The sequence below is a fragment of the Mchenga conophoros genome, linkage group LG18, assembly GCF_057382185.1.
Source record: "Mchenga conophoros isolate Kocher_MC1m ecotype Shallow Benthic linkage group LG18, M_conophoros_male_GT1.1, whole genome shotgun sequence".
NCBI lineage: Eukaryota > Metazoa > Chordata > Actinopteri > Cichliformes > Cichlidae > Mchenga > Mchenga conophoros.
The window spans coordinates 4,213,022-4,239,037 of NC_140543.1; the positions used below are offsets into that span (position 1 = coordinate 4,213,022).

Below are 26,016 nucleotides of genomic sequence, written 5' to 3' on the forward strand. Positions count from 1 at the left end.
CAACTGGACCATCGTGTGGCCTTAAACAGTTGGCACTACTGACCGACTGTAGAAAGCTGCTTAGAAGAATGGCCTCTTTGTCGAAATGCTGAAGAGATTTAAGCCTGTTGCATGGTTGAAACTCTAGATTTGTTCCTTCTGTGTTTACTTTTCTATTTGGATTTCATTTTTATTACAAATAATTCCAGAAGACTAATTGGAGGTGAAAAAAGTTAATAAATATAATATTTTAATACAGAAATGGTCAAAAATAGTATATGGTAAATGTCCTTTCTTTCTGATACTGCTATCAACGTTGTGACTTCTGCATGATGTTCAGACTCAAGTTTGTGGTCTGACCATGAAGGCCAAATCAATTTTTAAGGAAAGATACTTTACCAAAGAACACGGATGAGAAATTGTGGCTTTCCAACAAGCAGAAGTCATGACATCACACGTTACATGTTTCAGCGCTCAAATGTCCGCTTAGTCTTTGTCTCTCTTCGCTATAACAGACAGGTGTGTCTCCGGCTTATTTGCATGCATAAATTCACATTCTGAACAACAAATCTCCACGAGAAGCCTTTGTGGTGGTTGAGGCCTGATGTCTTTAACTACAGTGTAAACATGCATCAGATCTCAACAAACTGAGTCTGTTTGGATTTTGCACAGTTAGTTCAACCAAATAATAATAATAATAATGAAATAAATGGATGGTGGGTTGATCTGTGCACCAATCCTTTAAGGATTTGATTAGCTTGAGTTCTTCAGAGTTAAATGTAGTGTTTGATCAGGCTTTTAAGGCTGTCTGATGATGGAAACCAACAATTTATACATTTATGCAAAGAGTGAACTTAATTTGACCTCCAAACTGAATCACAAGCAAGATAGAAAGTTGGCTTTTATCTCAGTAATAGTTTTATGAAACACACAGAAGACTGAACATAAGGTGGAAGTAATACAAGTTTAGAAAACTTTGGTAATTAAATGACAGACTGAGTTTCATAATGGTTTGAAAATGCAGTGGGGTATTTAACAGCTATCACTAGTTTTGACGAGACGTTGCAGGACGAGAGTTTAGTCTCGAGAAGCTGTTCGGCCTTGTCCTCAGACACATGATAAGAAGACATCTACTGATGGCTGCCCTTGTCCAGCTCCAGATTTCATGTAGTCTACAGGCTCAGGGTCAGGTTTATCACAACAAGCCTTGAATTATAAGCTGTGAGGAATTACAATACTTTTACATGAAACCTTCCAGTTAAATGCTGCCACCTGCAAAATAATAGCAGCTTAATGGAGGTGTATTTTCAGCTGGAGGTCTAAAACAAATCTAAGGTTTTCATTTGTTTCTTTGTAGTTTTTCTTTTGATTCACAAAAAAACTAAAGATCCATCTTGTTCAGTATTCTTGTGCACTTTCTCTTTATGCAAAATAAAAGCACCTGTTTTCAAAAGAAGCAGGGATATCTGACCACTGTGACATTTCTTAAACCCTTCAAGAGATTCTCGCCTTGACAGCCATCTCAAAATGTCTCAAGGCATTTAAAAAAACATTTTTAAAGGAGGTATTTTGAAACATTATCTATATTGACCTTTCAATGGAGCATAGAGACTGCATGCACTGAATCAGCAGTCAGTTCTGATAAATGGCTTGCAGCTTTGTCCCTAAATAAAATGTAAACTGCTTTTTCCCCTGGGAGGTAGATTTCTACCATCATCTTAGCTCTTGTGTAATTCACTCATAGATTTTCAGTGTGCTGTGTCTCTCTCATAGTCTGTGCCTCTGGTATTCCTACTTCTCTACCGTTTTCTGAAGTTGTATCTTGCATGCATTGTGTCCTGTCTTCACTAGAATTCATAATCAGTGGGTTTTTGACACCTTTAACCTTTAACATGTGGAAATTCTACATCAAATATATTGTGTTTGCCTGTAACCACCAAACTTTGCATCTCATCCTTTGAGTAACATAAGATCAAAGTTGTCAGACAGAATACTATTCATTGTAAAAGCATACAGTTATTATGGTTTACTTTTGACATCCATAATATCTGCAATTTGTAGAAAAAGAAGTTGTGTTAAGCTGGACACATCGACATTTCCTGTCATGGTTCAGTCATTTTTCTCAGCTGTTTTCTGTTACGCTTCATCATGACTGAGACATGAAACTATGCACCACAACAATGTTTGCTATGTGTTCTTGGAATTTCATGTTTTTTCTCATTCTAGTTTATCCCTGATAAACGCACGTGAATGCAATTTAATTCTAGAACTTTAATTATGTTGAGTTTCAAAGTAAAAGGGGGAAATGCCGTCGGCTTTGTTCGATACATCTGGGTTTTCAGAAGTCTGAGCTTTTTAACATTTCTCAGAAACTGCTGTGGTCTGGTGCTCTTGCCTTTATCTGTTCTCGTCTGGCTCATTCTCTCACAAAAGAGCCAAACCGAATGAAATTCAAATCTAAAAATGCACTTGTAAAACTTGTGGTAGAAAACTGGCAGCCTGATGTCCACATCTGGCCTTAAACCAGAAACTAAATGACCTGTGACCAGATCAGACTTTAAGAGGAAGTTGACATGGACCAATTCTGCTATAAAACAGCATCTCAGGAAACTGCTCTGTTGTAGGGATAAATGATTTCCTGTGATTTTTAACATGATTGCCTCTTAGGGGATATATCGCCCCTAAAGTTGGGGAAATAAAGTCTGAGTAAGATGAGGGTTGATTTTATTAATTCTACTTCAAAGATTTCCTGCAGTAGTTCTTTAATCCTCTGCTTTTAGAATGTCAATGTGGATTCATGTGATTATCATTTACGTAGTTTACATATGGACTTTTTCCATTTTCTGACCCAGGTGTACACCTACAAGCAGAATACGCTCACCAGGCAGAAAGTGCAACCCATGCACCGTAGCAGCATCAGAGGGGTGGAGGACATGGCGAGCCTTGAGGACCTTCACGAGGGCGCCATCATGCACAACCTGTACCTGCGCTATAAACAGAAGTACATCTATGTAAGTTTCCTCCAAGCAATACTTGATGAGAACAACACAGTGATTGATTTTTTTTTTTTGTCCCTGGTGAAAATCCTACATATTAATATGAAGACTGACCATGAATTGAAGCTCAGCTGATCTGCACAACAGCTGACGGTTCCACTAATGCCCTTCAATGCAAGTCTTATTAGTCTCACCTAGCATAATCTGTGCAGGGGGTCTGGCTGCTTCTGGGATTCCAAGAGTGCGAAGGAGTTCTCTCCACATCCACATCAGCATGCTAAAGGGCAGGGAGGTTTTAAGCACACAGCTATTCCATCAAATAAAAATTACCACAGATGGAAATAATAATCTTCTTTTGAGTATGGTGGTCCTGACTGAGCTTCAACAGTTCATCAACATGTGGTTTACTTGCTAAATATTGCTGAATTTGCAGTTTCAGTCCCTGGGATAACTCGGCAGAAGTAATATGAGGCAGGTTACAAAAAACAAAATCTGAACCACTAGCATCAAAAACCAGAACCAATCTGAAGTCCATCAGCGCTATCAGTGCTTGCGTTGACAGCTTGGTTTGTCAAGGTACATTACCTTCATCCATCAGCTCTGCAGCATTCTCCCATGAATATCTTGAGTTGCTCAAACATTGCACAACAGCAGGGATAACCATCTAGAAACGAGCAGGTGAAAGAGATGGTTGGGTCAGAGAGCTTTCCTCTGCTTTAAATCAGTGCCAGGAAATGGGGACGTGAGAGAGCTATTGTATCTTTCTGGAGCTTCTTACTGGTCTGTACATGACTGTAGGATTAATTGACAGTGCAATCAAAGCATATCCCTACATGGATCTTTGGCTCCTCTGGGATATCCTGTCAGAAAAAGTTTGGCTTTCCGGCTCAGATTTATTACAAACGGGACTCAGTTTTCAGGTTTACACAGTGTGAAGCTGATTCAAAGGTTTGGTTATTTAACTTCCAAGAAACACATGTAGAGACCTAGCAGGGTATCGATGAAGGGTTTCCCAAAACACAAACCTGCAGGACAGCTTCTTGATTTAGTTCCTAATGTTCACTGTAAATACAACATAGATTAAACTGATATTTTTGGTGGATTATACATAGACTTTTTGCAAACACTTTTATGGCTTAAAAACCTAATATAGTATAGTATAAATAGAATTTTGGGGTTGATTCTGATTTTCTTCTTTCTATGTCAGCTGTAGGTGGATTTGCTCAAATTCACTAAAGTCAGCTTCTGGTTTTAGTCACTTCCTTAAAACATATATATGAAAAAGCATTTCAAGAATAATAAATCATAGTAGTGGCAGTGCTCATTATTTTAACCCTTTCACACATAGTGGCCACTGCAGTGGGCAGCTAGTCAAAGGCTGTTTTCTTGTATTTGTGTCAGTGTTGATGGCACACTTGCACATAAACCACTACATTGGACACCAATGTGTCCCTCCATACCCTGCCACCCACTGGCTGTTTCATGTTACTATAGATGTATGATGTGTGTCATTGTAATTATTGTTATTTAACCCGTTCATTAAGTATTTTTATTCGTCTCTAGGCATGAAAAGATGAATAAAAATACTTAAGCCAAAAATCCTGATTGAGGTTGTCATAATTCATGCATGACAGTGTTAAAGAATGGCCTAATTATAAAATGTTAAAAGAATGTAAAATAGCTGCATAAATGTAACCATAAACAAATTGCTGTTTCCTACTTAAAAGGGTCTGTTTTTACTTTTTAAAATGCTTTGTAAAACCACATGAACACCTGCCATTGTTCTCTGTGTAAGAGCACACATGTCCCATTTCCCAGCACAGACACACACCAGTGCCCTTAAAAAAGCTGTCTCACATTCCCTCAGACATTGGCTCATCCGTGCTGGCACCTAAGCCGCACCCTAACCGCTGCCCAAATGCAGTGCAAGCTTAAAGATTTACACTGTGAGTTACTATCTTGTTAGAAGAGAAGTCTTCAGACCTGGCTAAGGTCTTTGGCACTTCGAAATGGTTTTTCACAGCTTCAAGTTGTATTTTTCCCCTTTTTCTTAGGAAAGGATTTGTGTCTCTGTCTATATAACATAGTGCATCACATCAGCCTTAACATTCTTAATCTGAACCCTTACCTCAAAAGTTGCTGCCTGCTGTTTTTTGTTTTTTTTTTTGCATTCAATTTAAGGGAGTTAATTTTAAAATGCAGGGCTGGGGTTACACAGTTGGACAGTTTTAACCCTGTTAAACAGTCCAAACACTAAGTTAACTATTTTGCTTGGATCGTTTTATTCTCCCAGAAATGGCGGCCTTGTGACGCCTTTGCAGAGTATTTATGCAGGTGGTTGAATTCTTAAACATTACTGCACTGTGACCAAAGAGCTTCAGATGAATTTAGCCTTGTTATTTGTCCTGTGGTTAGTGTGGTTATTTGCATAAACTTTTACTGTTCCACTCTGTTTTTGAGAGGTTTAAAGTATTGTTGTGCTTGTTTCTGGTGTTTCTGGTGTTTCCATGTTTGCGCTATTGACCAGGCGATGAAAAGCACCAAACCAAATAAGGCGAAGGATTTTGAGTCCCTTTCAATCAGACGTTTGTTAGAAACTGGACGCCACGTAATGGTGGTCCTTGTTTGGCAGCCAAAAACAGAAAAGTGCCAAGTGAGAGGGAACACAATTAGAGTTGGCTGGCTTAATCTCCTGAGTTGTGAGAAAGAACAGTTGAGATGCTAAAGGGACCAAAAGAAGGTGATTTTCTTGGTTAATCCAAGTTAATAAGTCTCATCGTGCTAGTTAGTGCTGGTGTGAACAGTAGTAGCTGTAACCAGGAGTGTTGATGACAGGATGTTACCATAATGTTGATTACTCCTCCTTGAACACATGATATCTGCATTGTGTTATTGTCCTTACAACGTTTTAGGTGTATGCATTGTCCTGCATCGCACAGTGAGCTAGCAAACAAGCAGCTCTGTTGCTGCCCATCCTAGTTAAAGTAAAGAAACCTTTCAAACCCTCCTGCTCCGGTGAAACGCAAAGGAATATGTGGAGCAAATGGCTCTCAACCATTTTGTGCTTATGGTTTAAAGAACAAACCTGAGCCAGCACTTTCTCCAGCGAAACAAGCTGTCAACAAAGGCGGCATTGTGCTCGCTGTACGCAACAGTCGTGCTAACCTTTGACAAATGCCATCTTGTTACTTTAATCACATCTGAATGCTCCCGTATGGTCGAAATTATCCAATCAATTCATCACAGCCACCCAATCTCTGGCCTGACTTTTTTTTTCTTTGGGCCAGAAGCTGGAAAGAGGGGAAAATTAGAGGGAATGTTTTAATGGAGAGGGTCATGGTTAACCAAAGGGAAGAGCTATAAACACAATACTGAAGTCAGAGTAGCCAACAACAGTTTCTGCTGCATCAAGGATCAAATATGAAACTGGTCAAACCCCAGTTTAAAGGGTTCAGAGTGATTTAGAGGGGTCTGTTACTACCACCACTACTCATCCTCGTCTCCTTTGTTTTCCTCGGGCTTCTTCTTCTCTTTCTTTTTTTTTCTTCAGTTCTTATAATAAAATTTATTTATTGCAAAGGAGCCATATGTAGAGTTTAGATTCCAGGAAAAGTACATGCAGTGAAAAACACAAGCAGAACAAGGTGATGCATAAATTCAGCATGTGAATAAAGAGCCTTGGTGGATTTTCTCAGCGGCCCTGTAGCCAAAATATCTTTTTAAGCTCCATATTTTGAATTACATTTACAGGATAATGAAGCAGATTTCAAGGCTTGTTCTACTCGCTGTAAAGGGTTTTGGATAAAACTTAAACTTTGGTGGTGAAGCTTGAAGAACATTACAAAACTGTTTTGTTGTTAATCCAAACAGCACAATAAATCTGAAAGCATTCCAGCTGGACAAATCACACAAGTCCTTGTCAAACATCCATTAAAAAGCCAAGCTTGGATGTGGACACGGAGAACATGGAAAGAACACAATACAGTGGGGGAATTTGTGGTTTTGATAGATTTTTCACGAGTACAAACCTGCTGCAATCACATAATTAAATGGCCACAATGAATAAATCTCTGGCCTCAAAGAAAGTTGTATGGTGATGACGATGATGGGGTAGAGGTAGATTTTTCTATCTATCAATATGTGCACACTCAGAACAAAGCAAGCAAAATCTCAATTATAGTTTATACTTTTTGGGGGCACATGTTGATTTTTGATGGTGTAAAAATACAGAAGTGATTATTTTGAGCTTTTTCTGGTTGGTTTGACAAAAAAATATTTTTGTTTCAGCTAAACTGCATCAGAGCTGCTAGCAGCACCATTACATAGACAGGGGATTCGTCTGTAGGCTACCAGACCTCTGTGTGTGTGTCTGTGTGTGTTTAGTTGCTGTGATTGTAACCAGCTGTGCTGTCGACTGGTGGCCTCACTCGTCTCCTCTGCAGATTCCACTGCAAGCGCGTGCAGAAACACACACACACACACACACACACACACACACACACACACACACACACACACACACACACACACACACACACACACCACTAGAGCTACTACCCGATTTCTAAACAAGGGATCTGGGCCAAAAGACTCCGCTTCACACACACATGCACACATACATTCTTTAACTCAGAAATCTCTGACTCGTCTGTACCCCACGGTCCTTCTTTCAAACACACTGACATTCAGTTTTCTATCACATGCTGTTCTTTTTTTCTCTGTCCCCCATCCCATCAACAATTTTCTGTGACCTCCCGCTCATTTCTCTCCACACACACACACACACACACACACACACACACACACACACACACACACACACACACACACACACAATCTGCAGGGGAGTTCATCCAATCAGGAACTCTTTATTCCAACCAGGAATGTTTTCGTGTCCCATGTGCTATAAACATAAATAGGACGATGTCATGTGATGGCAGCAGATCCCCATACAGTTTATTTTTCCTGTTTACACACAGAAAACTCTGATTGTTGATTGGTTGGAATGAGAAGTTTGACCGAAAATAACAGATCAGGTCCTGAAAGCATTTGAACAATTGCTGGTATATGTGCTCTTTGTGCCTGATCACATGGTCATGGGAACATGGATATAAAGATGAAAGTTTGGACCTTCTTACATGAAAGCTTACATAATACTTTCATACACAACTCTTCATCTTCTGGCCACAGGCTCCAAGGCTCGTTGGATCTGCAGCTACTTTTTAAACTATACAACAAAAGTTTTTTTTTTTAAAAAACAAAAATAGAAATGGGTATAAGGAGATGAGACTATCCTCCCCCAGAAATCTTCTTTTATAAGAATCAGAGCACTTTAACCTAAGTGGCTGTAGTTTGCTTTTCTTCATTTTCTATCTTAAAGACACTATGATGTTATGGTGCTCATCCTGAACAGGGCCACAAGTTTGGTTTAGTGTATGTACAAAAATTCAGACTTCAGACTGCTCTAAAATCCTGGTTTCCCAAAGTTGGGCTATATCATCTCAAACCAACCCACTTGGTGTTTAAAATCCTAAGTTTGTGAGGGGCAACCAATCAGACGAGAGGGAGACTTTAAAGGGAGAAGAGCTAAAAGGGTTCATTTCAGTCTGTGGATGAACTGTGGGTCTGCACTGATGCTCAATGTAAGATGCACACATTAGCAAAATTGGTTAGAGGTTTGGAGACGCTGTCTGTTCTGGAGGGGACGATCTGCAGAAAGGGCATTGAAGAACGTTCCTGCAGACCCGAGGAATCCTTGATCATATGAGAATCTGAGAAATCTAAAATATGTTTGTCTGTTAGACTCCCTTCTTTTGGTTTTGAAAAACAGTTTATTTTGACATGCAGACAAAAACAGTCCTTGCAGTGCATGTGAAGAGTTAAGAGAACTAAATATAATGGATCTAATAAAAGAGGCAACTGAGTTTCAAGCAACATTCAGCTCAGATGTCTTAGTGGTGACACTGAGGCTAAGCTACAGCATGTTTGTTCTTTAACATTTTGGGTTATAATAGAAGCAGTGTTTTCTGCCCTAACCGTAACCCCAACCCCGCCTACAGAACTATTAACTGTAACCACAGGGGTGGGAGCAAATGGCCTTTGTAATCAATCAGAATCGAGATGACAGCAGATGGATCATCAGGTAGAGCGGCACAAAAATGCTTCTTCATAGTTCAGAGAGGATACCTGAGAAACAGCTACTAAATCACTCTTCTTCCTCGTAATAGGTTTGATCATAGGCTCTGCCGGCTCAGGCAGATTCAGCACAGAGCAAAATCCGTCTCATCGCTCGCTTCGGTTATTTTGACAAGTCTGCATGTCTGCTGCCGGCCCGCTGACAGACTGCAACAGGCAGCTGCTGCTCCGCTTTCACAAGCTCTTGACTCATAGCTGTGAGGATAAACGGGGGAGGAAGAAGTCCAGAATGTGTAGAAAGTCTGTACTGACAATGAGATCGACTGCTCAAAACCAGATTACAGATGGACCAACTTCCAATGGTCTCATTTGATTATCTGAAGTACTTGCAAACAAAGAAGCTATGGGTGGAATGTGGCTTTATAGCAGTAGAAAGGCTGGTTTGGTGTTTTGAAATCCCGCTTTGGGGTCATGTCTTAATATCTGAAAAAATCTGGATGATGCAAGCTCAGAGAAGGGAGGAATCGAAAATGACTGTTTATGTGGAATTTTCCTTTCAGATCAATAGTTTAGCTGGGTTGGATTATGTTTCACTCGTTTTCCCTCTGTACATATCTGCTGGGTTTGGGATTAAGCCACACACACAAATTCCTTCGGAGACTCTGAAATACAAACCCAGTTTAGTCCTTTTTACATTTTTAGAGATTTCAGCCAAAGCTGAAGAGTTGTGATTACTGTCAGATGTGAGGAAACGTCCAGCGTTATACATGCATACATGTCTATGAATAACATGTGCTGATCTCACTTCCTTTAAATCCTGATTTTGGTTTTTTTATTTATTTTTTTTAAATGTTAGCAAAGACAACAACATTAGTGAACGTGGCTTTTTGCTCCATTTTTGTCTTTTTTTTTTTTTTTTGGTTTGCTAGTTACTTTGTGGCTGAAGTTCGTCCACCCATCTGTTATTTGTTGAGTTATCTTGAAGAGCGAGAAACAGATTTGTCTGGAATCTGGTGTACAGATTACTCCTGGCTTGGTTGATTAGATCTTTCTTTCAGGCTCATATCTCTGACTTATCGTTTTAGCTTCATTAAGATGTGGTTTTGGGCAAACAATCTCGAGTCTAACCACTACTCCTGCGGTGTGGTTTAAACTTACATAGCCCATTTATGCAAAATTAGGTAAAGTGTTTAATTTCTAGTTAGAAAGTTTAATGAGCAGTGCACTGACACGATTGATTCATGAACATTAATGAGACTGATGAACACTTATATGTCGAGTTAGAACTCGGTGGTGTGACTTTGTGTCTTTGAGCAATCACAGGACCTCCGTACAGAAACAACCAGGCCACAAGCTGGACTACATAGCACCTTGCAGCTGTGCAGCAAACTAAAGCAGCTTAAGGAGTCAACTTTTTTTTTATCATATTTGCTAATTGAATGTGAAGAATCTGCTGAATCGGCAGATGTCAGTTAATGTGGGCTGGATTTAGCTTAGCTTATCTGAAACTCATTTGAAACTTGTTATTAGTAACAATAAATCTTTTATAATTCATACAGCTACAAAGATGATGCTAAATGGGGACTGTACACCAAAAACACACAGTTTCAGAAGCAAACCAATAAGGTAACTTTCACTGGTTAAAGTTAAGGTTTCTGGCGCCGGTTAAGCTCACTGCACCCTTTCAAATAAAGCCGTAAAAAGGCAAAAAAAGGAAAGTTGAGGTGTCTTATTTTTTCAACTAGAAAATTAAAACAACTGTTGTTCTCAATGCATCTAATGGCGTTTGTGCTTTAGAGATATGCAGAAGTTGTTCTTTGTCATTATACACATGTTCAGTTTCATTAGCGACAACCCCAACCACAAATGAAGAAAAAATGCATGCTTGACAATTCAAACTGTTTTCCTTCCAAAAATGTCACACAGGCCACATAAAAGTTGACTAACATGAAGGAGGGAATGTGAAGAGGCAATAACTCTGCAACTGAAATTTAGGATAAGCGTCTCACAGTGCGACTTGCTATTCAAATAGGAATGCAGCATGAAATGATGTGCTGGTTAACATGAAGACAAAACAGACTCAGAGCTTATAGATGGAAGTAAAATGCTTGGGATTCCAAAATCCAGTTGAGTTGTGGTAGCAGAAGCTTTTTGTGTATGATGTATCCTCCAGCTGTTACCATGACCGTGCCAAAGAGGACGTAGCGTGGAGACAAATAACGGAGCAATGACAGCCGTGTTGGCTCTGATTATCATTATACAGCAGACATGCATCCAACTTCCTGCCCAGGTTTATTAGATCCATGTCAGCACAGCAATGAACTTGCAAGCTCCTTAAAGTGAGGTTAAGGTTATGGCTCTACTATCACGTTTCTACAGTGATATTTTTTTTCATTTGTAAGAAAACTTTTTATTCAGCATTATAGCTGAAGCAAAAGCTGCACGTTTCACAAGGTGTTGACAGTTTTGGAAAAACCGCATCGTTTCAAAAATAAATGGGCATCTCCTTTCTTTCACGCATGTGCATCAGCAGCAACATTAAACCTAAACAGCGGATCAAGATGCCTTTAAATGCCAAGTATAACAAATGCAAAGGTATGTGTGTCTTGTGACACAGTAATTCTGCAGAATATTCCCTCCTCGCTCCCCTCGCTCGTACATTTCCTGCCGTCAGTAAGGCAGGTTTGCTGATGCTTTTTCTTCTGATCCTGCAGGGTTTTTTCCCCATCTGGACTTCATTTCCTTCTCTGTGAATTTATCTGGCTCTGTCTCAGAGCCATCTTTTTTTTTTTTTTTTTTTTTTTTTGGAAGGTTCTGACGCCCTGCATGCCTTTCTCTGCTCTACAGTTACACCATCATCAGCCACTGACGCCTTTCTATAAACATAAAGGCGCTCCAGCGTCTGTTACTGCTATCTGTCAGGGGGGAAAAGATTAAGCGGAGGTCAGTTTGAGAAGATATCTGCATTTGTCAGCTGTTTTTAGTTCTTGAATAGAAGGAACACAATGTCAAAATGTAACGTGATACTTTTATCCGTAATCCTATTTTGATTATCGGGGACTCTGCACAGATTTGTTGGTTGTAGAACGTTTATAGTTTTTTAGAATTGTTCAAAATACGAATGGGATAATGCACGAAGATTCGTGGTAAAAAATCAACCAACATTGCGATCAATACGCAAAATGTTTATGTAAAAGTCATCCGAACATTATCTGTGTAATGCTTTTTTAAAATCAGCATTTTGGATTTTTGGTGAAAAATTAGGGGCAGTGCTGCCGAGCTATGCAGCTGTAGGTGTGAACTGTCTGCTAGTCACAGAACTGGGCGTCTCCAACATGTCTGTGCCTTTTGTAGCCTTTTTAATTACATTATCTTACAAATGAATGTCACCTGCTTTGAGGTAAAACCCATCCACGCAGTCTATGTTCTAGTTTTAATGAGTGGTTCGTTAATCCATTAATTAGCACTGATTAGCAGGTATGTGATCTGTGCAGAGACCCATACAGCTAATGTAGCTTGCTAGTGTTAGCCTATCATCTCTACACTGAGTCTGCAAAAAGAGCAGAGAAAAGAAAATGTTAATCTTATAAACTTTTATACTGGGGCTGCTGCTGCTTTCTTTGGGATTTGGGGAAAGCAGTGTTTCAGAACAGAAGCAGCTGATTTAATCATATTTTTTAAAGAAGCCATTATTTCTCTGGAACACGCTGAATAAAGAGCAGATTAAGATGTATTATTGTTTGTGTAACTGAAAAATGTTTCATTGGAATCCACTGTAATGCAATACATTTGAGAGAAGTCAGTTTTATTTATATAGGCCAATATTCCAAACAGCTGATTTTCCCCTGGGTTTCTCTTGCGCGCACACACACACACACACACACACACACACACACACACACACACAGTACAAGAAAGGGAAGAAACCTCCAAAGGAGCAACAGAAGAGGAATTCCTGGACAGAGCATGGATCTCGTTTCTTTACACACCTGTGGAGCTTTCATCTTATTTTTCTTGGGTGTCACTTTAAAGCTTATTCCTGCTGCCATGTGTGGGCAGTGGAATAAGCTGACGCAGATGACATTGACATTTATCTTGTTTCAATATTCACTGTGCTCTTAGCTTTTATTGGGTCTCTGCCAACTCATTAAAACGTTTGGCTTTCTTTATTGAAAATGTTTCACTTTGACTGCATCTTGTCGAGTGCAGAGCAGTTTTTGAACTTTAGGCTTAACTGGAAACTTTTTCCTGCTGCCCCAATGAGGCTGATGACAGAAATGAAAATGAACCTGACCAGAGAAAGAGCCAGAACATGCTTAAATACTACATTATACTTTTCTTTTTACCCAGTATTAGTATAAAACATAGATTGTTGGAGATTTAATAATGAGTGCTGCCCAAATACAAATGTTTCATTTACAAATGATGCATGCTCGACCATCCAGGTAAGGAAATCCCAAAAAGTTGATTGTGTTCATCTGGGCGTCGCGTTTTCAGTCGGAGAAATGTTTCGTCACTCATCCAGGTGACTTCTTCAGACTGAACAGACTCAACTTTTTGAGCCATCACGGTGTTAAAAAACTTTGCTTTCACTGCTATGAGTCCCACAGGTTAAGCACTTCAAACAAACACTGTAAAAAGTGGCTATTGCATTACTCGGGTCACCTCAGTGGGATGACTGCAAGTATTCGACACCACACATGCAGGATGAGGGGCCACAGTTAATCACATCAGCCAGCAGGGCGGGCTTCTGATGAGAGTCACAGCTGGGGTGCTGCCAGGGAGACTGTTACCACGACGGACCAACAGGGGGATGTAATTGGGTCCAAATGTTTGTAATTCATCGAGTTAAGGGCAGGCACAAATTTTCCCTAAGGCTGTTTTATTATTTATTTTTTCTCTAACTTGAAGCAGCGCTAACTGTTTTATGTGAACTTTGCCCTTTAGACTCGTGCTTAAATATTACTTTCCTTGTCATGTTTTTTTTTTTGTTTTTTTTTTTGTTTTTAAGAAAGGGTTTGAAGGTTTTTTGTGGGGGTTTTTGTCCACTGGTCGGTTTTACAGACTATCAGATGTCATTTTACTCGACAGATTAAGGTTTCTGAACCAAATAGAAACGCAAAAAAGACCATTATAAAGTTTTAGTTTGAAAAGTCATGTTTTTAAAGCCTGGGGTTTTATTATCATGGCTTTTAGAAACTAGACACTACAAGTGAGGGACAGATCTTACTGAGAAGGTACAGGCAGGATGACCTGTAGCCATATATGCTAAAGGTCACACCATGTGAATCACAAGACAGCACTACCCTGAGGTATACGGAGCTCTATTGCCATAGATGGTGACCATAATTTGGAAAAAAAATCAGGCTGTGCTTAATAAGACTTGAAACAAGAGATTGAGACGTGAAAATATTCAGGCGAATGTCTACTGGACTGTTACAGCATCTGTGCTTCCTGCTTCCTGCTGCTTTTTGCACTTATAAGAATCACTCCTCATGACTCCTGTAAGTTGCGAGGAGCTTAGAAAGGATGCAAGTTTAAGGCACGTCCTTGAGTTTTTTCTTAAGTTTGGCAATTTTTACTTGCATCTATAGCTACAAATGATATTCTGTGTAACATGGTATTTGACTTGAAGGTGACTGGATGTCTTTCTTAGGATCAAAAGATCTTAATAAATTCTCTAAAACATGACAATTTCCTATGGAGGTGTGTAAATACTGATATTATGGACAAAGGTTATGGGACAGATAAGAGGATTATTTATTTTCCTTTCTGGGGCAAATAAGATCATCATAAAAACTGCTGACAAATATAAAAAATATTTTCCCCGTGCACCTTTAAACTGTGTCAGAGTGGACAGCAGGGAAAAACTGACAAAAGATACACGGAAATATTGAGCTCATTGTAGCTGGTGCCGTGTTCACCTTACTGTATAGCGTATTGTATACAAGTAAGACTTACGATGTGTTGGACTGTTCCAGCTGTCAGAAGGTGCAAAAGTCCGAATCACAGTGTTTCTCCATCTACTTTCTCCACATACTGTGAATATAAAAATCCCAAACAATACATGACACTACATAAGCATCTGTAAAGAGGTTTACAGGATGGTCTGATCGATGCATGTGAGCCTCAGAGCCAGAGATTAGATTAGCTGTAAACTGTTTACACTGCAGGCGGAAGAAGGACTTCTCTGCTTTTATGTGTAGAAACTGATTCCTTCACCTGAGCAGAGCGCTGCCACATTGTAATAACACTCAGACCTTTATGATCCACTCTATATTATTATGACATACCATCCCTGTACTGTGCTGATTTGCACAGGCAGGATAGCCCAGACCCGGCATTTGTCATGTAAATGTCATCTCAACGTTCATTCAAATGTTTTTGCATCCGGGCCAAATGTAGGTCAGTGAGTCAGTAGGATCTTTGAATAGAAAGATTAATAGGAGGAGCTTAATGAGCAGTGCAGGTGATAAAGATGTTTGTATAGGAAGAGGAGGAGTACAGTGAGTGTGGACTCCTAGCAGACCTCTTCATCACCTTGTTCTTCTGTTATCTTGTCCAGTTATTGTGAAGCAGTGTTTAAGAACATCTCGCCTCTGTTGTTTGGGTTATATCTTATGTCTAGCCAGGAAGGAGTGATAGGTCCAAAAGTATAAAAAGATTGGTTTATGGTTTTGATAGTTTGAAAGGTCTTTTTTAGTTCAAGGTTATTCATGTAGCATCAAATCACAACAAAAGTTCTTTTAAGATAATGTGTAGTGTAAGGAAAAAAGCCCGATAGTGTTTGAAAGAGACCCCCAACAAACAGATGATTGCTTAGGCAACAGCAGGAAGGAAAAACTCCCTTTTAACAGGAAGGAACTTGGCAGAATCATATTTGTACTTTTTTCCACATGGTCAGCTTAATTTTTTTTTCTTTTTGTTGCCTGTCCCATTTGGCTCTTTTGCCATCAGAGTTATTGTCTAAAGGCAAAGAAAGATGCCCACGGATTTACTTTACCAAATGGACCATCCCAGCCTTGCCGTAATGGTCTATTTGATTCACCTTTTATTGTTTATTTTATTTCATTTTCACTTGCTAAATATGGGACAGATTTGACTGGGGAAAAGAAAGGGGAGAAAGAAAGAGGGAAAGAAAAACAGCGGGGAAGAGGAACGGTGATAAAGGGCAAAAAACAAAAACCAATAAAATAAGCAGACAAAAAATACATCTATCAATCACCTGGATCAGCTTAATTTCTTGCTGTAAATCGACAAGCCCGTTGCCTTTGCTTGTGTTGCATGGGTGTAATCAGACATTACAGGGGCTTTGTAGAATTAGAGATCAAATGGTCTTTCTCACATACACGTCAGTCTGGCAATGTCTAGAACAGTTCAGTGTTGCAATGTATGTGTGAGCTTCAGGGAGTGTTAGGTATTCATTTCAGTTGACGTGTTTTTTCAAGCAGTACTATGGACAATCAGAATTTTAACAGATTTTTTTTTTAACTATTGGTACATGGTCGTCTAACCTGGTGCCAGAAGACACTCCCACAGGTTTAACTCTTCTCTCAGATCTGTTGGGAGTGGTGATCCCATTCAAATGAATGAAAAAGCCAAAGAGTTTCACAGACTCCTGAAGTCTGTATGATCGTAACCTAATGCCACTGTATCTACAGCACTGCTCCTACAACCATCAGCTCACTTCCTGTGGTGCAAGCATGTTAGCTGACGCTTTTTAAAACATTTAATGACTGAACTACATCTTTTAGCTCTAACCAACGGTTTGGTGTTTTCTCGTATTTGTTATCAACTGTTGGTTGAGGTTGGTCATGACTTGGTCTTTGGAAAATTAAAAAACTGGAAGAGAGAAGCTGTTTTCTTCATTCCTGAGAAACCCTCTGTAAATATTTCCTTTCAGCTTGGATGCTCAGAGTCTTTAGTGTCCGACTGCAACAGACTGCTCATCAGAAACTGCATTTCCAGTGTGATGTTATTGTTGGTATTCTTTCCACGGTCTATACATCGGTATGCCTATTAACCTAATTATGCCTATTATGGTTGTAATTTGAGTTCCACTCCACTTCTGAGCTCTGCGCACAGTTTCACCTCAGGCTGGTTATAAACACACGTTTTTTTTCTGCTTGTCCAGAGCCAATAGTGTTTTGAGGCTTTTTTTCCCCTGATCGACCCCTTTATTGAGGAAAAAGGGCTTTCTGTTTGTAATATGTATGTGCTTCTATGTCCTCTTGGTGCTCTTCTCTAATCTGATAAAAAGTTTGACTAACTGTATTAAAGGAAATACAAAAAATACAGCAAGAAAACAGGCTTTAATAAATCAAGATGAAGGAACAGAGCAAATGTCAGACTGGTATGAAGACCGTGACTGACAGAAAACCGACGGTCCTGTTTGTTTTCACATGCTGTTGTCTGTCAGTGGGAACCAGGCGAGATTAGCAGGATAGAAGACAGTCGAGCCGTGTAACTGCAGAGGACGTAGATGCTCTGTGGATCGAAATGTCCCACTCTCTTTCTCCTAAATGCAATTCTTTTCCTCCTCCAGGCAACAGACTCTCAGAAGCTAATGTGTGTGTTATGGGAACACTGTGCACTGCTGTAATGAGATTTTCACTTTACATCCAAGTTGCGCCGGCAGAAATGTTGTCGTTAATTTTGATAGTGTGATCAAAAATGTTATCTTTGTCCGTGTTTGCAGAGATTAGAGGGAAAAGTGTGAGGTTTATTATTACTGTACCTTTTAAGTAGAAAATGAGTGGGGATTTCCCCTGTGAAACCTGCCACAAAGAAATATGAGCAGCGAGGGAGCTGCTAACTACTGCTGCTTTCACCTCACTGCAGATTGTCTGTGTGGCTCTTTTCTCGGCAAAAGTGGTTGTTGAGTCGCAGCAACTCTTGTGCCTGTTAGAAAATGTGTTACTTTTATTATTGACCAAACTTTTGTTTTCTCAGATGATTCTGTTGTTTGAATGAATGTTCATGGTAAGTCAGACTAGTCACATTACATTTGTAGGCCAGATAAGCAGTCAGTCCATTAAAACGGTAATTCACAGATTAACCTGGTGTTAAGGATCAGCTTCACTATTGTTAATAGATGTTTAAAGCCATATTTGAGAAGTCTAGAAATCCCTTTTGGTTTCCAGAACAGCAGCAGACAGAGACAGTAAGGGTAAAGCTGGTATATTTCATAGAGCACTTAGCAAACTTAACTTTCCTTCAGGAATTCAGAGACATAAAAATGAAATAAATAAAGAGAGGTGAGGTTTAAAAGATCGCCACATTACATGTAGCGATTGTGTTTAGCTCGATGTTTATGTGGCTGTAAATTGTTTGGATTGTGTTTTTGTTTTGTTTTTTCTTCCTGGTTTAAAAACCACATTTTGCATCAGATTGCGAGCATGTGCTGATTGATGATCGCTGACTGATTGTGAAACCAATATTTTTATGACTGCTGCTGAAATTACACAGTGGCATGTCCCGATGAGTTAACATGTGTCAGGATCATACACTGTATATAAAAGATGGACGCTGATGTCACACACTTGTTTGTGAAGTCCCGTTTGGAAGCGATAAGTTAACCATTTTGGTTGTTGCTGCCTGGGACTTTTGAAACTCGAGCAGTCATATCTGAACCAGAGTGTGGAGTGCTCAGTTACAAGCCACAGGCTAGATTACTTGTCAGGTAATTCCACTAAAACAGGTAACATCAACACCACAGACAAGATCAAACAGTCCATTTCAGTGACTCTTATTAGCTGAGGTGAAGCAGCTAGCACCCACAGTTAGCACCTCTCAGTCAAAGCTGACTATGAGTAGTACCAGGCTGGAAACGTGTGTGCTTGTGTTGTAAATGTAGGCATTTTAAAAGTATTTGCGCATGTTTCTTAGGGGTTTTCTCACAAAAGAAGCTTGTTTGGGGTAAACCAACAATGGTAGCATTTCCAAAGTGAATGACCTTTACTGTTCCAGTATTTTTGTTTTAGTGGAAAGACCAATTAAGGATTTAGTTTTCTTCTATGTGGGATGGAAAGCTTCTCTCTGTGGTTACTAGACCTTTTAGAACATACAGGTTTTGACAGTGTTACTATTTTTATGCTGAAGTGGATGTGAAAAATCGGCTTAATGCTTCTCTAACCTTTGCAAATGCTCAGACCTTCACGGTTGAGGACGAGCATTTCTGACAGCATTACCTCTTTTCCTGCCCAGTTCGAGTAACTGTGAGAATCCGGTTAATTCTGCTGTAACCGTTGCAACTTTTCAAACCGAGGCCAGCAATAGGAATATCCAGATGTTTTCTCACAGATGCACGCTGATGTGCTGCCTTTTTTTTTTTCTTCCCAAGCCTGCCTAGTTATCCATCAGTCACCACCACATCACTGAAGCTTCAGCCAAGTTTTCTTCTGGCTTCACGAGCTTCTATTTCAGCAGCTTGGTTTGTTTTGCTTTGAACTTTGAAATCTGAAACTAATTTGGAAAATCTTGAGTCTGCTTCTCAGCAGTGAAAATAAAAGCAAAAGGTCAAATGTGCTGAATGCCGTGCTGCTGGGCTTTTTGACAGCCTGAGTGGAAGCTGTAAAAGAGTGTTCATCACTAAGGTCACATGTTTGGCTGCTTGATGTTTGCTGCTGTCCACCCTCCTGGGAACCTAATAAGGGTTTTACGACTCTGTGTTTCTGTCTGAGAAATTGGATTTAAGTGCAGCCTTTGGCCTCTCTGTGCTTCCACCTGAGCAGTGACGGGCAGCAGAGATGATTTGCTCCGATCTTTGCTCAGTAGATGGCGAGTAACGACATGCAGGTCAAGAGAGTTATCATTAGAGAAGAATGGATGCTGTGCAAATGTTCATGCTTTGAAATGGCAGTGAGGGGGGTGGGAGCTTCCTCTACAGCACCAATAGCTGGTATCGAATATAATTACCCAGGTTCACTACTTCATGGCTCCTCATGGTGGCGCATTTAGTCAAATGAAGATAAAATGAGCAGAACTTTGCTAATTAGCAACACAGAAGATGAAACGGTTGGGGAACAGTGAAGAGAAGGACAGTATGGGCTTATTAATTGAACTGACGCATTAAAAATGTCTGTATTTTAATAAGTACATTTTCATCGGAGTATGAAGTATTGCAGAATCGTTGAATCTTGTTATCGTGTAATGCATCATGATAGTATTTTTTCATGTTTCTCTTTCACCTTTACTTAAAACATTCAGGTGAAATTTGATTTATTTGCTTTCTGTCTGCGTAATTATTGATAATTTACCTCTTTGATCCACAGACGTACATCGGTTCCATCCTGGCAGCAGTCAACCCTTACCAGCCGCTCCCTGGCCTGTATGACCGACCCGCTGTGGAGATGTACAGTCAGCACCACCTCGGTGAAATCTCCCCGCACATCTTTGCCATCGCCAATGAGTGCTACCGCTCGCTGTGGAAGAGGCTGCAGAACCAGTGTGTCCTGATCAGGTGTGTGATCTGTTTTTGTGAATGTATTTTATTTGTTTTTGAATCTCCAGAAGTTTTAATGGATTTACAAAAACACAGCAAGGAGTTGAAGCAAACTCATGTAAAGTCTAGCGGCTACTAGAGAGCAGAGTGTGAAACGTTGGAGTATTTTAAATATTTCGTTATTGTTTTACAACTTTTGCAGACTTGATGGTTCACATTTAGAATATCAGCACCATTTTTGCCTGAGGTTTTATCAAGCATCCTTATTGGTCCTTTGAATAACCCCCCCACAGAGTACCAAACTCCTTCATCTGGTTTCAAGTCTCCTCAGCGCTTTGGCTGCACCTCTGAGGATCTTTCTCTCTCTCTCTCTCTCTCACACACACACACACACACACACACACACACACACACACACACACACACACGCTCTTTCTATCGCCATCCTCTGTCTGCTCCCTTCCGTCCCAACATCCTTCCTCTTTGATTTCAGTCGGACAACTTTCACGTCGACTGTGGCTCCATTGTTCAGTCGACACACACAGACGTTTTCTTCCTACTAAGTTAAAAAGGAGCTATTTTTGTAACTCAGATATGATAATATTTGGCTGCTAATTTAGTGAAGGACGGATACAGGAGTTGTGTCTGAGTTTAAGTGCGTGGGAATTGTTGTTAGTTGTCATCAAGGTATCCTGAGTACGTGGCCATTCAACTTCCTGTTGCAACATTGTATTGTTGGCAGCAAAGTAGTTGTAAAGAGGAGCAAATAAATTAAGAGCACAAAAAGGGTGGTACACTACACAGAGATTATTGAGCCAGAATGGCTCTATCAGCTTTTCCTGTGACAGTTTGCTCATTAGCTGTCGTAGTTAAGAGTTGAGAGCTTAAAATTCTAGTTTCACATTTCTGTTTCTTCCATTATGAAATGCATGTCATGTTTTCATCTACAAGACAGAGCATATTAAAATGTGTTGAGAGTTGGAAACGGAAATCTCCATATTTCTGAAGACTGTTTAGAGATAGTATCTGAAGCAGAAAGAAATAAACATGGTGCTGCGTCGTGTTCGGAGAGTCTCAGTCTGCTGCTTCAGGCAAAAGTACTGCAGTTTTCTTAGGATTAGCCGGCATTAGTTTACAGCCTTGTTTGGTTCGCTTAATTGGCGTTGGGGATAACGAGGCACACATGTTTCCTTTAAACTTGAACCGGTTTAAGTTTGTGGGGAAAGCAGAAAGTTAAGTAGCTGGGATTTTGTTGTTTGCATTACACATTAATGAAACATTAATTAGCGATTATGTTTAATTCCTTCTGTGTTGCTGATGGTTTAAGTTGCACCTCTATAGTCATCACCATTGAGGGCCTGACCATCTACCACACAAAACATCTCTATGATCCACATCACTCACATGATTTGTCAACCAAAATGTCAAGTGGAAATTTTCACCATGACTCATTTTCACAGCCTTTTCCAAAAGCTGCCACTGTTGCACCCAAACTTAGAAGGCATGTTGTTCATGTTGGTGTGCTGGGAGGAGATCTCACAAGAAATTGAAATATTGGCAGATGCAGCCTACAGATTCTGTCCGCTCTGAATGTCTTCCCATAAAAATAAAATTTAGCTAAGAATCTCTTAAAGTGTGAGTTGGCTCTTAAATGAGGAGGAAGAGACGGTTCAGTGCTGGCGTCTGCATTGCACTGGTGCTGGTGTCCCATCACCTGGATCATGAGGTAGCATTTCATCTGGCACTCTCTTCAGCTCCACCATGGAGTTATTATCAGTCATTCTATAAATTTAATTTCTATGTCCCAGTAACATAAAGGTTATAATTAAGCTTAATAACTGCAGAGAGACATGAAAAAGATGGTTGCTCCATATAAAAACAGATTTTGGCTTACTTGCTGCAGCACATGTAAACACATCATTTGATCTGTGCCAGTAACCTTGCATGCATTCAAGTTTTTTTTTTTTATTAAAAACCAATGATGACCATTTTTAATCCTAACTTACAAAATGAATGGGAATACTTCCCTGTGCTTGTGCACGGCATGCAGTCTCACGTGTTCTGTCTGTCGTCTTCTGGTCTGATGATGTATTTGGGATACAGAAATTCTTTTGTCTGGCACGATGTTGGTTAGTGGGAAGAACATGCGCCATGGTGCACAGAGCGAGGCGTAAACACAAACGTTGTAGTGGCGCTACAGAAAGTCCTGAGCCACACAATGCTGTCACTTTGTTAACGAGTCGTATCGCTGCTGTGGATCTGCTTTGTGTTTGTCTTCATCACCTTTCGCTTTTCAAGAAAAATCATTTGTTGTTTCTTGTATATTGGACAAAACTGTGGAACATTTTTAACAAAGGGGAACAGAGCTTGTGAAACTTTTTAAATTCACCACAGAAAGTGAAAAGTTGAAAGAAAAATAAAGCCTACAGTTCAGTTGTGTAATTTTTTTCCATGACAGCAAAGCAGCACGTGAAGTCATCCAGGCCAGAGAGGACAGACCGCAGACCACAGCCGTAACCTTTAGCTGTTGTCTCAGCTAAAACACAACCTGATGGTTTTCTGTCTGTTAAAATAGAGTAAATGACACACTGAGCTTTCCAAGGTACACTCTGCACTGCTTGATTATCCTCTTCTAACTCTGATTGGTTTCGTATTCCGAATATTTTGAGGTTCGATGTTGCAGCTTTTTATGCGCTCCATTGTCTTAAGAATTCAGCTGGTTACAATGTTGCGAAATAGGAAATGAGGGTGATTACAATGAAAGAGCGCAAACACTGTCGTCTGACAGCCTGACCACTATATGCTTAAGGTTATACTTAGCAATATACTTAAGTTTACGTACAGAATTTACTACTACTCTTAAATAACTTGTTTTAAACTACGGTACCACCAGAGTTTCTTTCTTTTTTTCTTTTGGACCCCTCAGGCAGGGAAGTTTAAGACTTTCACTTCTAAGCACTGGGTTTGTTTTCTGTCAGTGTTTTACTGCCTCTGAGCTGCTAATTAGCTGCTAATTGTTACCCTGAAGGTAGACTTTTAAACTTTGCAAAGGAATAAAACGCTTAGGTTAAGGGTTATAGACTTGGCAGCGCTTTGTGAAAAACACATACAGATATCTATTTTTCCACTGTGAAACTGTAAAAATCAAACAGACGATCTTTGAATTAAAACAAAATTCAAAAGCTAGAAAAATGTTCTGCACCACCTTGTGTTTCTCCTGAGGGCCGCTGCCGGCTGTGTGGGCCGACTTTTTGACTGAGGATCAGAACTGAGGCTGTTTTTGTCATGCTCTGTGGTGGTCACTGAAAACACATGATGCCCTCTCTGTAACCACACAAAAGTAATTCTGAGTCATTCAACATCATATATCAAACGATATCATTTAATTAGTCAACACAGGATCCATTAAGTGCAGTTATTAATGAGTGGCAGTCATGGCAGTGAAGAAAGACCTGAGTGTTTAAATACTCGCCTCTCATATGTGATCTCCCACTAAAGCAGTTTATTTCTAACTTTCTAACCACGTCCGATTGGCTGCAGTGTGTTGAACTGGGTCAAATTAAATGTGACTGAATTACTGACTTTACTGTACTTGCATTTAAAAAGATAATTTAAATGCATTTCAGTGGCAAAGAGTGAGACGACCAATACTTGAAACCAGATCACTGACGCAGTCGTTGCCCTCCATGACAGAGCCGACTGCAGACTTTTTACAGGCAGGTTTTCAGGCTCATAAAGGTCGTATTTTTGATACCCTGAAGTTAGACTTTGGGTGGAGGATCATTTTAACACAGAGTCGAAGTCCTGCCCAGCTGCCGCAGTACGTGGCATGGTTCACAATGATCTCTGACACCCACACACATTTCTCCTGCAGGTCCCCCAAAATCACCAAAGCAGTCTCGGTGCAGACCCTCATAAAACATGTAACATGCCAGCACCTCCACCCATACACAGAAAGGTTCGCTTCATGGTGTGTTTGAGAGAGAGAGGGAGGAAGAAGAGCTATAAATCGCAAGCTGGCACTTTCAGGCGAGGCAGGAAGCTTCTCTCACTGGATTTAGGGATTGTGGGTAATCAGATCCAGTCAGGGGGAGGCGAATGAAACAGAAGCTGGTGAAGGAGGAGGAGGAAGAGGCCAGCTCTATAACACAAGGCCATCTGCTCATTAATGCTCATAAATGCCACTCTGCATTTTCAATTATGCGGGTACCTGCCTACATCGAGCCACATTGTTTTAATGGAAGCCCCCCCTTTGAGCTGGTGCTGCAGATTTCAGCAAAAATGCCCTCCCCACCGCCAGCAAAGAAAATCCTGGAAAACCTCCAAACGCTCGCTGTGCACAGAAGATGCCACCATGGCAGGTTTAAGTTTGGATAATAAAGCAATAAACCAGAGATGCAGACCTCTAATTCACATTTTATTAGCTAATTCTCTCCATTTCTTATGAACCTGATTTCTTTGTTGGCTCAGTAGCATTCTTACAACTTTAGTGTTGCAGAATAAGCCATGCCTTCATCAGAGAATTGTATTAACCACGCCCTAAATCTAAATATATATACGTCTATATCTAAATCTAAATGGAACACGAACAGGTGACTTCTATAAATTCAATCCTTGTACAGTATTTGGGACTTGCATGTATGGAGGTTACTGCCGGGACAGGACTTGACTGACCTGCAGTAAACACTGACCTTGACCCTGTCCGGCTCTACTGGGATGAACTTGGAATGCAGACTGTGAAACACCTTACCACACAGTAGAAGTGATGGACCTCATTAATGCTGTGGATGAGACCAAGCCTTTGCAGGCAGGTTCCAACATGTGAATGAAAGATTAAAGGCCGAAGAGTGGAGGCTGTTAGAGCAGCTCACTAACACTCATGTTATTGGTTCAACATTTACAAATGGTCATATTAAGCAGACAGCCAGGGTGTTTGAACACTGTAATAATCGACAGTCAGAACAAGTTTATCATTTAAGAACAAAACAAAAGCTAGCACACTCATGCCTGAAGCTTCAATACAATCAAACTTTTTCATTTGCAAACTTTGGCTTGTTGGGCTGCTTTTTTTATGGCTAGAAAGGCTCGAATTTTTAAATTGCAAAGCTGTCGAGGTGTTTTTCTGCCCAGCCTACAGGTTCCCTCCCCCAGCAGTTTGTTTCTGACCTCCTGACCCATAGGTGGGTGCCGGGTCAAACCCAATAGTCTCCAGCCTTGTTAATTATTCAGGCATGTGGGGGTCACAAAAGCCCTGCAGCAAAGCCTTATGAAAACATACCTGAGAGGGTTTCTCTTGGGATTCAGCAGGATTTCTCTGTTTCGCCTGCTTTGAGTGTCTGACACATAATTTGTGACCAAAGGAAGGAATGGATCACAGCAAAGGAAGAGAGCCTGGTGGAGCGGAAACATAACTAACTGTGCAGATTTAAGTGTAACATGAGACGAGCAGTTTTCTAAATGTGA

General features: G+C 40.2%; 1 protein-coding gene across 1 annotated transcript in view; it reads left to right on the forward strand.

Annotated features, from left to right (window-relative positions):
- Nucleotides 1–26,016, forward strand: part of myo10 (myosin X) — a 127,765-nt gene that overhangs the window by 53,405 nt on the left and 48,344 nt on the right. The window contains exons 3-4 of the mRNA XM_085253476.1: nucleotides 2,832–2,990; nucleotides 20,384–20,571. Of these exons, the coding sequence (XP_085109602.1) occupies nucleotides 2,832–2,990; nucleotides 20,384–20,571 (347 nt within the window). The remainder of the gene's footprint in view (nucleotides 1–2,831; nucleotides 2,991–20,383; nucleotides 20,572–26,016) is intronic.